The following is a 15,000-nucleotide window of genomic DNA, read 5'->3' as shown; positions in this document are numbered from 1 at the left end:
CTATCGCTTTATTATCTTTGTATTTTGTATTTCTTGATTAGCACTTAGCAGTACTGCTACATAGTGTTTAGTGCTTCACTAAAGCTGGATCTGTTTAGCAGATCTTTTAACACTTGTACCTCATCCTCCTATATTCAGGATCAACACTATAAGTTTCTGGATCATAATTTTTCCTAAAGTAATCGTTGTTGGCTCTCACAAAGTCTGCATGATTTGCATTGTTGTTGGTGATGAAGGGATCTGCAGTTCCTAACACTACATCACGCAATGATGTTTCTGGCTAGCTCATTATCTCTCAAAATGGCTCGGGAATCTCCATGAGATAGATACTATTTAGATTATATCTGTTTACCCGTAAACATTGTAAGTCTTTCGGTGTCATACATAAGATATATATGATAATAACTTCAATATAGCAGCAACTTGTTTTTCCACTCTACTGGTACTTTAAATGTATTTTCGATTGGCGAGGATTATTTGAGATATAAGTGTTTTGAGTTAAGAGTTCGTTCGTGTAAGAAATATTGAGATATAGCTGTGGCTCCGCTTTTTTTATGATCAACTAGTCAGCATAAACTTAAGTAATGAGCTTCTGTGCCACAGGGGGCATAGTAAAATTGAAATGATCGCTGGAAGAGCCACCTCAACAAAACAGGTCTCTTTTCTATCATTAGCTTACGGTTACAGATTGCCATTTCTTTGTTCACCAACCATAGAAACTGAGAAAGTGTGTGTGAAAGAAAATGCTGATAAAAAATAGCAGATAATATTCATCGAATTGATGGGATGGGTTCAAACCTGGTGACAACAAGAAATGCTTGATATCTGTGCTTACTTGAGTACTAAGCTACGCTTTGCATGAGGATGAAATACTTACTAAATACTTACTAAATCAACTATGAATGTATTGTAATATTTATTTTACATTCCCTTTCTCTCTGTCACAATAAACCTCCCATAGAAAAATTCCAAATATTTGTAGAGTGGTAAACTTATAAAACTACCAGGGAATAAATACTTATTTTTCACACTGTATTGTGCACTGTGCCAAATATGCGAATGGATGCTCTGTGTACAAGAAACAAAATAGTTGTGGGATCCTGTCCCTTGAAGGAGCAGTAGCAAGCAAGAACAAGTGAGACAAGAGTGTGTGGCCTATTCAAGGGATGAGCAAGAGCGCTAGGTTAGTAGCTTGGTGCTCAATGGAGAAAACCAAAGCTTAAGCGCCTTATAATGCTTTAAATGCCAAAAAACTGTGCATCAGATGTCGGTCAGATATCATTTAAAAAACTTTTGGACAGATGAAAAGAAACTGTTTCTTTGAAGATGAATTTTCAAGTCATATTAGTCAATTCAAATGAGGAAGGTGCACCATGCAGATTATATGTGAGTTTCATAATTAGATTTATGATAAAATGTTAAGGAACAAGTGCCTTCTGTTTCAGAGCAAACATGAGAGAGTAAGAGAAGAATGAATGCCACTGCATCCTGGAAACTGAACTGAAAATGCATAAAATGGTACCAATGTTAGTACAGTGATTAAAAGAAAGTTGCACACTAAAGATGCAACGAAACAACAAATAATTATTAGATTGTTTTCTGTATATTTTGTTTTGCTATGTTTTTTTTTTTAATAAACAAGCACATTCCTTATAACTCTACTTTTTTTTCCGTCAAGGACTGTTTTTTTTTCAAATGGCAGAATTACACAAAAATTGCACCACCCGTTCCTTAAATTTTGTTGAGTTATAGCACATCAGCCAAACTGTTGCAGAGGATCCACATCAAGGTGCAGACATGTAGCTGATAACTGTCCAGTTGTTGAATCTGGTTTTCTTAAACTTCTGAGTCTTATTTCCAAATATACATTTCCCTTTGTCCAGGAAGTAGTCTATTGGGTTTAAATTGAATGTGCTAGTCTTGTCTACTCCTCTCTGAACTGCCACCTTGTCCTGGTAGAGGAGTTTGCGTGTCCCAATGATCCTAGGAGGTATGCTGTCCGGGGGCTTTATGACCCCTGGTAGGGTCTCCCAAGGAAAACAGGTTCTAGGTGAGGGATCAGACAAAGAGCAGCTCGAAGACCTTTATGAAAAAGAAAAAGCATGGACCCAGATTTCCCTCGCCCGGACGCGGGTCACCAGGGCCCCCCTCTGGAGCCAGGCCCGGAGGTGTGGAACGATGGCAAGCGCCTGGTGGCCGGGCCTGTTCCCCCGGGACCCGGCCGGGCATAGCCCAAAGAAGCAACGTGGGTCACCCCTCCAATGGGCTCACCACCCATAGCAGGGGCCATAGAGGTCGGGTGCAATGTGAGCTGGGTGGGAGACGAAGGCAGGGCACTTGGAGGTCCGATCCTCGGCTACAGAAGCTAGCTCTTGGGACGTGGGACGTCACCTCACTGGGGAAGAAAGAGCCTGAGCTAGTGCACGAAGTCGAGAAGTTCCGGCTGGATATAGTCATACTCACTTCGACGCACAGCAAGGGCTCTGGAACTACTTCTCTCGAGAGGGACTGGACCCTCTTCCACTCTGGCGTTGCCGGCAGTGAGAGGCGACGGGCCGGGGTGGCAATTCTTGTTGCCCCCCGGCTCAAAGCCTGCACATTGGAGTTTAACCTGGTGGACGAAAGGGCATCCTCCCTCCGCCTTCGGGTGGGGGGACGGGTCCTAACTGTTGTTTGTGCTTACGCAGCAAACAGCAGTTCAGAGTACCCACCCTTTTTGGGAACACTCCAGGGAGTACTGGAAAGTGCTCCCCCGGGTGATTCCCTTGTCCTACTGGGGGACTTCAACGCTCACGTTGGCAACGACAGTGAAACCTGGAGAGGCGTGATTGGGAAGAATGGCCGCCCGGATCTGAACCCGAGTGATGTTTTGTTATTGGACTTTTGTGCTCGTCACAGTTTGTCCATAACAAACACCATGTTCAAACATAAGGGTGTCCATATGTGCACTTGGCACCAGGAAACTCCAAAGCCGCAGTCCCATGATCGACTTTGTAGTTGTGTCATCGGATTTGCGGCCTTATGTTTTGGACACTCGGGTGAATAGAGGGGCGGAGCTTTCTACCGATCACCACCTGGTGGTGAGTTGGCTGCGATGAAGGGGGAAGATGCCGGACAGACCTGAGAGGTCCAAACGCATTGTGAGGGTCTGCTTGGAACGTCTGGCAGAGTCTCCTGTCAGATAAAGTTTCAATTCCCACCTCCGGAAGAACTTTGAACATGTCACGAGGGAGGTGCAGGACATTGAGTCCGAGTGGACCATGTTCCGCACCTCTATTGTCGAGGCGGCTGATCGGAGCTGTGGCCGCAAGGTAGTTGGTGCCTTTTGGGGCGGCAATCCTAAAACCCGTTGGTGGACACCAGCGGTGAGGGATGCCGTCAAGCTGAAAAAGGAGTCCTATCGGGTCCTTTTGGCTCATAGGACTCCAGAGGCAGTGGACAGGTACCAACAGGCTAAGCGGTGTGCAGCTTCAGCAGTTGCGGAGGCCAAAACTCGGACATGGGAGGAGTTCGGGGAAGCCATGGAAAACGACTTCCGGACGGCTTTGAAGCGATTCTGGACCACCGTCCACCGCCTCATGAAGGGGAAGCAGTGCACTATCAACACCGTGTATGGTGCGGATGGTGTTCTGCTGACCTCAACTGCGGATGTTGTGAATAGGTGGAGGGAATACTTCGAAGACCTCCTCAATCCCACCAACACGTCTTCCTATGAGGAAGCAGTGCCTGGGGAATCTGTGGTGGACTCTCATATTTCTGGGGCTGAGGTCGCTGAGGTAGTTAAAAAGCTCCTCGGTGGCAAGGCCCCCAGGGGTGGATGAGGTCCGCCCGGAGTTCCTTAAGGCTCTGGATGCAGTGGGGTTGTCTTGGTTGACAAGACTCTGCAGCATCGCGTGGACATCGGGGGCGGTACCTCTGGATTGGCAGACCGGGGTGGTGGTTCCTCTCTTTAAGAAGGGGGACCGGAGGGTGTGTTCTAACTATCGTGGGATCACACTCCTCAGCCTTCCCGGTAAGGTTTATTCAGGTGTACTGGAAAGGAGGTTACGCCGGATAGTCGAACCTCGGATTCAGGAGGAACAGTGTTGTTTTCGTCCTGGTCGTGGAACTGTGGACCAGCTCTATACTCTCGGCAGGGTTCTTGAGGGTGCATGGGAGTTTGCCCAACCAGTCTACATGTGCTTTGTGTACTTGGAAAAGGCATTCGACCGTGTCCCTCGGGAAGTCCTGTGGGGAGTGCTCAGAGAGTATGGGGTATTGGACTGTCTTATTGTGGCGGTCCGCTCCCTGTACGATCAGTGCCAGAGCTTGGTCCGCATTGCCGGCGGTAAGTCAGACACTTTTCCAGTGAGGGTTGGACTCCGCCAAGGCTGTCATTTGTCACCGATTCTGTTCATAACTTTTATGGACAGGATTTCTAGGCGCAGTCAAGGCGTTGAGGGGTTCCAGTTTGGTGACCGCAGGATTAGGTCTCTGCTGTTTGCAGATGATGTGGTCCTGATTGCTTCATCTGCCCGGGATCTTCAGCTCTCACTGGATCGGTTCGCAGCAGAGTGTGAAGCGACCGGAATGAGAATCAGCACCTCCAAGTCCGAGTCCATGGTTCTCGCCCGGAAAAGGGTGGAATGCCATCTCCGGGTTGGGGAGGAGACCCTGCCCCAAGTGGAGGAGTTCAAGTACCTAGGAGTCTTGTTCACGAGTGAGGGAAGAGTGGATTGTGAGATCGATGCGACGTCTTCAGTAATGCGGACGTTGTACCGATCCGTTGTGGTGAAGAAGGAGCTGAGCCGGAAGGCAAAGCTCTCAATTTACCGGTCGATCTACGTTCCCATCCTCACCTATCGTCATAAGCTTTGGGTCATGACCAAAAGGATAAGATCACGGGTACAAGCGGCCGAAATGAGTTTCGTCCGCCGTGTGGCGGGGCTCTCCCTTAGAGATAGGGTGAGAAGCTCTGCCATCCGGGAGGGACTCAAAGTAAAGCCGCTGCTCCTTCACATCGAGAGGAGCCAGATGAGGTGGTTCAGGCATCTGGTCAGGATGCCACCCGAACGCCTCCCTAGGGAGGTGTTTAGGGCACGTCCAACCGGTAGGAGGCCACGGGGAAGACCCAGGACACGTTGGGAAGACTATGTCTCCCGGCTGGCCTGGGAACGCCTCGGGATCCCCCGGGAAGAGCTAGACGAAGTGGCTGGGGAGAGGGAAGTCTGGGTTTCCCTGCTTAGGCTGTTGCCCCCGCGACCCGACCTCGGATAAGCGGAAGAAGATGGATGGATGGATAGTCTTGTCTTTCATTGAGTTCAACTAAGTGCTTGCAAGTAAGTATTGTACAAATTTACACACCAGCTATTTGATTATAACATGCATCTTAGTTTTAGTTTTGACTGCCAAATTTGGAGGTGTTGAAATCACCATGTGAAATCACCAATGCTAATTAGCATGATGTATTCGGCAGATCCACTGTAAATTAGCATCTAGCTTTCTTGAAACGGGGAGCCTATTTTTGAGCATTTACCGTCAGGCTGCTTGTTTTGTTGGGCACGGAAAGTTGCCACATTTCTTAAGAGGCAGGCCACGATGAATGCGCTTATTTTGTGCCAAGTGCTTCACCGGTGCAGAGTTGTCACGTACAACCAAGTTTTAAAAATAGGTACCGTTTGATTTTATGTGAATCCTTACTTGGTAATACCACCATATTTCAGACTGTACCTATAAAAGTACTGAATTTGGTAACCATCCTTGGTGCCAAGTGGGCACTGACCTAATATTAATGTAGTCAGGACAGCTTCGTCTAGCACCTCAAAAAATCTTACAAACTAAAACAACTTGTTTGAGACAGTTTGGCCTTGGCAAAGGTCAAAAGCACTCTACTGAGTGCTCTTGTCATTATAACGCTTTAGTATTAAACTAATGAAAATAATGTGATTCAAATTCCAGAGACCCTGAAAACATTTATGTTACTTATAATCTTATTTGTACAAGAAAAACATGCACAATGATTTGTCATGTAAAATCAATTAGCAGTGGGAGTCCAAAAATAATTGGATTATTTAATTTCAATGCATCCCTATTGCACTCAAAGTTGAAAATGCAGAAAAGAAAGAAACAGATTGAAAGGAAAACCAAATCAAATTGTTTTTAAATAAAGATAAACAAACCAAGTGAGTAAAATGCAAAAAAAAATAACCTTTTTTTTTTTTGCTTTAGGGGGAAAAGTATCTGAGGGAAAATAGATTATCCAAACTTACTGCTTTTTTGTTTTCCTTTTTTTCTTTTACAGTTGCCTTATTCAGTAGAGAGTGGCAAGTAGCCTACAGAACAGAGACGAGCACAATCATGGTCACGGCACCAGCTACACACATACGCATGCACAAGCACACAAACACGCAAAACGCTATCAATTAAGGTGTACACATAGCTCAGTAATAGATTTCCTGTTAAACACAGTGTCACACAGTTACTTGCTAATAGCTGCTTGGCCAAGTTGGCTGAGGAAGCTTGCCATGCATTCACTGATATTGCTGGAATTAGGTTTATTTTTTGGTGGGCGGAGGAAGGCCAGCGGGGCGAAAAGCTTTCAAAGGTTACCAACTTAAAATAAAAATTAAAAAATTATCAAATAACAAAAATGTATATGTAAAAAAAATAAACAATAAAAGCCAAAAACCAGACCAATTTATTTGGCCTGGATGTTACGCAAGTTACACTACATTAGAGGCACCTTGAAAGCCTCAACATTATGAGCAGTACCAAAACGTGGTGTAAGCAGCAGCACCGTGGCAAAAGGAAGCATAGAAGCAAAATTCTGCAAAGTCAAAGAAATGTGTTATAATTGCTAACTAGGATGTTTCCAGTCATTTTTGCTGTGATCATACCTACTACATCACATTTGTTGTGTGTTAGAATCATAAATGTCACTATTCACACAAAGTGTGGGTTTAGGAATGCACCAGTTTGGGCTCGATCAATTGATAAAGGTGAAGGTGTTATTAAATCCAAGTTTTGGGTTCAATTCATAAAGTAAGATGATTCCAAAAATATCTATCGGTGCATTGTTTAAAATAAAATGTGTTATATAACATCTGCCCATCATCCACAATCTGTATGCGAGTCAAAAGCACATGGCTTTTCTTTTTCTGTGTTGTAAATAGTGAAAAACTTATAGCAGGAGGTGGCTAACAATACAAGTAATATGGACCCATCCATTCCGCATGTAAGGCCCTCTAAAAAACATCTAAAAACTGCCAACACTATGTACATGATGGGACCTGCATATTAATCAAACTAAAACTAAATTGTTATTGTGAGACAAGGGAATATCTTTCCTAGCAAAGGCACCCTGCTTACAGCGCCTCACTCACACTGCTCCTCCGGCCACTAGCGAGAGCTAATGCTAGCAACTGAAATGGTTTCTGCAGCTGCTTTATCTATATACAGTGGGGCAAAAAAGTATTTAGTCAGCCACCGATTGTGCAAGTTCTCCCACTTAAAATGATGACAGAGGTATGTAAGTTTCATCATAGGTACACTTCAACTGTAGGACAGAATGTGAAAAAAAATCCAGGAATTCACATTGCAGGAATTAAGAATTTTTTTGTAAATTATGGTGGAAAATAAGTACCGGTATTTGGTCAATAACAAAAATTCAACTCAATACTTTGTAATATAACCTTTGTTGGCAATAGCAGAGGTCAAACGATTACTATAGGTTTTTACCAGGTTTGCACACACAGTAGCTGGTATTTTGGCCCATTCCTCTATGCAGATCTTCTCGAGAGCAGTGATGTTTTGGGGCTGTCGCCGAGCAACACGGACTTTCAACTCCCTCCACCGATTTTCTATGGGGTTGAGGTCTGGAGACTGGCTAAGCCACTCCAGGAAATTAAAATGCTTCTCATGGAGCCACTCCTTCGTTGCCCGGGCGGTGTGTTTGGGATCATTGTCATGCTGGAAGACCCAGCCACGTTTCATCTTCAAAGCTTTCACTGATGGAAGGTTTCGGCTCAAAATCTCACGATACATGGCCCCATCCATTCTTTCCTTAATATGGATCAATCGTCCTGTCCCCTTAGCAGGAAAACAGCCCCAAAGCATGATGTTTCCACCCCCATGCTTCCCAGTAGGTGTGGTGTTCTTGGGATGCAACTCGGTATTCTTCTTCCTTCAAACACGACAAGTTGAGTTTATACCAAAAAGGTCTATTTTGGTTTCATCTGACCACATGACATTCTTCCAATCCTCTGCTGTATCATCCATGTGCTCTCTGGCAAACTTCAGACGGGCCTGGACATGCACTGGCTTAAGCAGGGGGACAAGTCTGGCACTGCAGGATTTGATTCCCTGTCGGCGTAGTGTGTTACTGATGGTAACCTCTGTTACTTTGGTCCCAGCTCTCTGCAGGTCATTCAACAGGTCCCCCCATGTGGTTCTGGGATTTTTTCTCACCGTTCTCATGATCATTTTGACCCCACGGGATGAGATCTTGTGTGGAGCCCCAGATCGAGGGAGATTATCAGTGGTCTTCCGTGTCTTCCATTTTCTGATAATTGCTCCCACAGTTGATTTTTTTCACACCAAGCTGCTTGCCTATTTTCCACCATAATTTACAAATACATTCTTTAAAATTCCTAAAATGTGAATTCCTGGATTTTTCTTTTTTCACATTCTGTCTCTCACAGTTGAAGTGTACCTATAATGAAAATTACAGACCTCTGACATCATTTGCCTATTGTAGATTCACTCTTCCCAGTCTGCTGCAGGTCTACACTTCTTCTCCTGGTGTCCTTCGACAGCTCTTTGGTCTTGGCCATAGTGGAGTTTGGAGTCTGACTGTTTGAGGCTGTGGACAGGTGTCTTTTATACAGATAACGAGTTCAAACAGGCTCCATTAATACAGGTAACGAGTGGAGGACTGAAGAGCTTCTTAAAGAAGAAGTTACAGGTCTTGGAGAGCCAGAGATGTTCCTTGTTTGAAATGACCAAATACTTATTTCCCACAATAATTTACAAATAAATTATTTAAAATTCCTACAATATGAATTCCTGGATTTTTTTTTTCACATTCTGTCTCTCACAGTTGAAGTGTACCGATGATGAAAATGACAGACCTCTGTCATCATTTTAAGTGGGAGAAGTTGCACAATCGGTGGCTGACTAAATTATTTTTTGCTCCACTGTACCTTACCTCTGAGTTTTGAAAAAGTTAATGCTAAGTTATAAACCATGCCTCTCATCTGGGTCAACTTTGAAATTCCACACGCTACACTAAAATTTTGGGCCGACAGAAGCAGTGGATATTATGGCTCTCAACTGAGACCTGACGACATCTTTGGGAAGACCTAACAATATGCTCATTTGAAAGGGTTAGGGTTAGGGTACCAACTCTAATGCTGGAAGATAAAACCATCCCATCTGCTGGTATCCAAGTGAGAGCGGACATTGTAAGCAACTATTTTGTTCTTATTTTGTCCATGCAACATTTTGTCGTCATGTCTCTCGTAATGATTGTGAACGATGAGCAAAATTCCAGTTCCCCATAAGTCATATAGCAGCTGTAACATATGTTGCTGAATAGACAATATGTGTAATGTATTTTAATTCTGGCCGTCCAAATATGTTGAAAAACACACAAAGAAAGTAGGATTGACGATGATGAGTTTTGATAAATCATACTAAGTATTTCAAATAACAATTTGCATCTTCTCTTCCAGTAGTGTGGCCGTTTTGATGATCAGCTTATATTTTGTATATTAATGAAGAAAGGGACGCAAAATGGATTGTACGCCTTATTCTGTTTACTTAACATACGCAGCTCACATTGCACATGACATGTAGATCAGCTTTGCGTGTGCTAACAGGTTTGCATGTGTTTTAGTACACTTTAGGAAATCAAGCCCAAAGTATGCCATGATAATGGTAACAAACATAGAAAGTGCTCTCTACGGTGTCGCTGTTGACGGAAGTGGCATTATTCATTACAGCAAGGAAAAAAGTTCCAGAAATGCTTAAAATGATTAAACTAGTGTACGTATTACACTTTTTTGAATGTGCCTGTTACTACATTACTTATTGTACATACCTACAGCATGTATATAAAACGTTCTTGGAGGTTAATTAGTTTTTTAAGAGGGCTTTACATGCGGAATAGATGAATCCCCATTACCTGCATAATTTTTCACCCCGTGGTAGCAGTTTTTTTACTCTCTACGATGCACAGGAAAGACAAAGACGTGTGTTCTTATCTCTCAGAGATTTTGGTTGATGGGCAAAAAAAAGTGCAGTTTTCCTTTAACATGTTAATGCTACTCTGACAGTGTGCAACCCATGAAGACATTATTTATGTATTTATTTATTCAGCGCGCATTAGGCGATTGCATCTGCTGATGTATGAGATGAAATCACAGCCTTCTATTGAATGTGTTTAGGTTTTCATTAGATATACAAATTAGAGGAAAAAGTTTGAGGATTGTTTTATAGGGTATTAAATGTATTCTAAGTCCTTTGGTGGGAAAAGTATCTATAGGCAATCCAGTCTAAGGAGTAAGGTTGCTGTTCAAAAGACAAGAAATATGCAGGTATATTTCTGTTTAGTTTGACATAAATGTAAATTTTGTAAACATATGTTTTCAACAAGTCATACATGAAACAAAGTAATTTGAATTTATGGTTACTTTGTTATGAATCATGAGTGTGACATAAAGTAAGGAAAATAAGTATTTGAGCCCCCACTGATTTTTTAAATACACCCCCTCAAAGTATATGAACAGTCTATAACTGCCATGGTTGGTTTATTGTAACATAGATGAGACTCACAGCATGTATAGCAACATCCCTGGTGTCCCCCCCAAAAAATAGCCGCAAAAAGCCTGTGGGCCCATATTCAACGTATAATATGTGCTTAACTTCACAATACAGTATGTAAACAGTTTTAACTACTGTAAATAAATGATTTGTGCCATCTCTGTCTTCTTCACTTATTCCATAAGAAAATATAAATCTACAAATGCATTTATTTTAAACTTTACACCAATACGGATTACGCACACATATTTACTTGTAAACAACAGCAACCTTATTCCAATATTAGTCAATTTAGTAAATATTGAAAGAGGACCTCATTTAACCAGTCATTGCCATCTTTAAAAAACAAAATGATTTTCTACAAGTCTGCATGCAATGATGTCACAATACAGAATTGTGTATATTTCAATTTCATTATGTCAAGAGGGACAGGTGTTTTAGGAGTTTAAAGGCTATTTATTTTAATTCTCTGTCTATATTAACGTGATCAAATCATTAAATTGTAACAGCTCGGTCGTTCTAGATTTACGTTAGACTACGAAGAATGCTTGGGTCGAACCACCAAAAGAAATGATTAAATATATTGTTGGTGCGTGGTGTTCACTTAATTTTGCTATCTCGCTCTGTTTGCTGCATTGTCAAGATGATACATATGTAGATTGGGACTAGCCAAAATAGAAAAGCAGAAGTGAGTTTGATAGTTTCACAAATCAAAAATAATTACATACACATGCACGTACATGCACACTTTTTAAGTGCAGTTTGCAGCAGGCTCAAAAGTACACAGTACACATTTAAAAAAAACTAAAATATAAAAATGGCATATATGCACACACACAAAAGCAGTGCCAGAATACCAGACAACAAATTTTGGAGTTGCTTTTGAGCAATGGAAATATCTTTAAAAAAAAAAAAAATGTTTTTAAAGAAATTCTATTGTGGTTGCTATATTCTTTTGCAGCGATGAGTATAATCTTACGCTTTTCCAAACACTGCATTTTTTTTTAATCATATTACTACATTGTTACTGACATGTTTTATGTACGGGTGTTCCGATCGGCAATTTCAATACTTATCGTCCATGAGTAATCCATTAATACCCATCACATGTATTAGTTGTAAGTAGTTTAATTTATTTATGGCGAATGCTATTGACATTTCACCAATATCAACACAATATTTAAACTACTTGATAATTATCATTTATTACATGAAATTGAGCAAAAAAAAGTCAACAGTACACACTAACTCAGTGCTTCTAAAATATTTTCTATTACACCCCCCTAGGAAGAAACAAAAATCCCCCACCCTCCCTCCACCATGACTAAAAACAGTATAATTTGTCTATAACATGGTTATAACTATACCTCTGCATAACATTGTAAGCTTTCCTCTGTCTTTACTCGTCTCTCAGTGTGGTTAGGGTGAAGCCAAGAGCTGCATACGCTTCATCATAGTCTGGTAAAGCAAACAAAGCATGTTCCCCGAGGTCACACGCACCCCCCTTAAATCCTGTAGTAGATTCCACAAACTAACACACATTCAATGACAGCTAACTATAGTAGCAAAACATGGCAAAAAATAAATCGCCATCATTAGCTGACAACTCATTTGACTTTTATCTTCAGTTTCTTAGAGCCGAAGCACAATCACCAATTCATGTTTCTATGTCTTTCAATGTTGCATATTCCTCTAACAACCTAATCGAAAAAGATGCTGTGTTATGGCCAGCGTTGCATAAAACACTGGCTTTGCGTGTGTATGAGTGTGTATTAGCAGGCCGTAGTTTACAAGTTTAGAGCAGGTAGAGAGTTGGGGATATTTCCTGCAGCTTGTTTGATCGCCAGCCACCTCGAGGCACCCATGCACTGCAAACTACACCTTTAATTATTATTTGACTTTTTTATAACTGTAAGTTTTTTTTTGTACTAATAGATTGGTTTCTTAACAACTACTTTGATGGCAAAAATCAAGAAAATAAGGTCCTTATTGTGTGTTGTAATGTTTCAACTGCTTGTATTGTCTTGTCCAAGTTAATTAGGCAGAAATTTCAGAGAATAAAAAGAGGCTTTAGATCTGAATGTGAAACTAAAGAATGGAAAGGCAGAAGATTGAAACCGTGAGCTGTTAAGCGGTAAAAGCAGGGTTAGTAGCGCTGGGTCAGCATGTTTGGCTTTTGGGTCTACCTGGTAGAGACAGTGGCAGACGCTGCGAAGCTGTGGAGGGAACTCGCTGGATGAGCCAGTGATGGCATGGAAGAAGCGCTCAGTGATCTGCAACAGGTTTCTCTGATTTTCTTCCAAGTTCTCACCTTGTTCCAGTCTGGCGAGTTAGAGAGGAAAAACATGTCTACATTTAAAAATTGTTCTGTTCTAAAAACAGATGATTTAAAAGCTAAAAAAGTTACCTCCCCAAGCTCGATTTTATTTTTCCCCAAGGGAAAATATAATTAACCCTTATGACCACATTGAAAAGAGAAAAAGTTTAACTATTGAATGCTTTATTAACAAGATAAGATTGAACTAATTTAAACCAATGCTCCTTGGACACATGTCGACATAAAAAGTTGTCAACGAAACTAAAAATATCCATAGCCCCAGACATAGGGGAAATGGTAGATAATACATGATTTTTTAACTCATAGTAGGTGTCCTGTTGACACGATTGTCCTCCATTTATGTATGTTTGTATTCAGATTTCTCTGTTTTTATGATATTTTATATTCTTGTCTAACAAACTCACTGTGGTAATTTTGTTGTACGTCTTGAATACAATGACAATAAATCTTTTGTATGTTAGCTAATCAATCTTATTGTGGTTAATATTAAGAATAATTAAATTGGTGCATTTTGCTAGAAGTGACTTACTTTTGTTTGGAAGCTTATTTTGCATTGAACAGAAAGTCTCACTGTGTGTACATTTTAATGCTGGATAACTAGACAGTGGTTATGTCACTGTTGGCATTTCACACTGCTTAGCAATAGTGACAATGTTGACAATACTCAATATTACTTTTTAAAAAACATAACTAATTAAACTGTACTGCAATAAAATACTTTCTGTCATTCCCAATTAGAGGGGTATTTTAGCCACTTCTCATAAGCAAACTGCTGCAAGTTTGATGGATGCCTTCCTATGACTGAATGTTTCAGCTCTTTCAAAATGTTTATTTAAATCTAATTAAAGATTCATAGAAGACTACTTCAAAACAGTCCATTGTTTAGCCCTTAGACATTATCTGGTGTTTTCGCTATGTTTGTAATCATTGCCAACTGACACCAAGCTTTCGGGCACAGGACGTTTTGCTTTGATACTCTTGATATTTTATTATACAATGCTCAGATTGAAAACACCAAGTGAAGCAAATCATCCCTCAAGCATTACCAAGTATCCTCTATGTTTTACAGTAGGTGTAGCGTTCATTTCTCAATGCTTAATTTTTGTCTGTCAACACTGAGCTGATGTGACATAGCAAAAAGCTCCAGCTTTGTCTCCTAGAAGCTTTGTAGCTTGTCATTATACTTTGAGGCAAATTCCAGTATTTTTTTTATTATCACTTTTGTCAACTTTGAGTAAAGACAGTTTATTCTAGTCATCTTATTTTGTATTGTTCTTCAAACAGAAGGCTACCAACAATTGTAATCACATCCGTATGTATGATAATGTCGCCACCATATGGTTCAAGTGAATAATTTTACTGTTGAAGTAGCAGAATAATATTTGAAGCTGATTCAAGCATTTTCTAAAATACAGTGAATAGGGAATAAATGTTCATACCTTGTAGGGTCCACCTCAAAACTGATGTGTTCTGGGGTAGTGATGACCCCTTTTAATAAAGGATCCAGTAACTTTTGCAGGTACGCTGCTCCATAGACCTAACAATCACAAGAAATATCATTATGAATATAAAAAGGGAAAATGTGTTTTGGTTTAGTTCTATAACAGAATATAAATATTTCCCACATTCAGTTGTCAACACTCATAGTTATGCTAAATTAATTTTGGCCCGTATATGATGTACTGAATTTGTATTTTCCAGGGTGGTATGATCATACAACATTGATTGATTGAACATATACCGGTAAAAGGGAAGTAACTGTAAATATAATATCAAAATCCTTACAATAATGCTTTTACGTGGGAAAGTACAAAATTAAAAGTTGGTCAATGTAGTTTTTTCCTGAGACTTTTGAATTGGCC

The 15,000-nt window shown here is 40.9% G+C and overlaps 1 protein-coding gene across 4 annotated transcripts in view; it reads right to left on the bottom strand.

Moving 5' to 3' along the window:
• Positions 1–15,000, bottom strand: part of nf1a (neurofibromin 1a) — a 165,439-nt gene that overhangs the window by 75,996 nt on the left and 74,443 nt on the right. For 3 of the 4 annotated variants that reach the window (XM_061918765.1, XM_061918762.1, XM_061918763.1), the window contains 3 exons: positions 14,578–14,675; positions 12,987–13,122; positions 6,249–6,311 (listed from right to left, as the gene is read on the bottom strand). In XM_061918765.1, coding sequence (XP_061774749.1) covers positions 6,249–6,311; positions 12,987–13,122; positions 14,578–14,675 — 297 coding nt within the window. The remainder of the gene's footprint in view (positions 1–6,248; positions 6,312–12,986; positions 13,123–14,577; positions 14,676–15,000) is intronic. The other variant, XM_061918764.1, reaches the window with a different exon arrangement.

Source organism: Nerophis ophidion, linkage group LG13 (assembly GCF_033978795.1).
Source record: "Nerophis ophidion isolate RoL-2023_Sa linkage group LG13, RoL_Noph_v1.0, whole genome shotgun sequence".
Taxonomy (NCBI): domain Eukaryota; kingdom Metazoa; phylum Chordata; class Actinopteri; order Syngnathiformes; family Syngnathidae; genus Nerophis; species Nerophis ophidion.
This window is presented reverse-complemented; position numbering and strand designations above follow the sequence as displayed.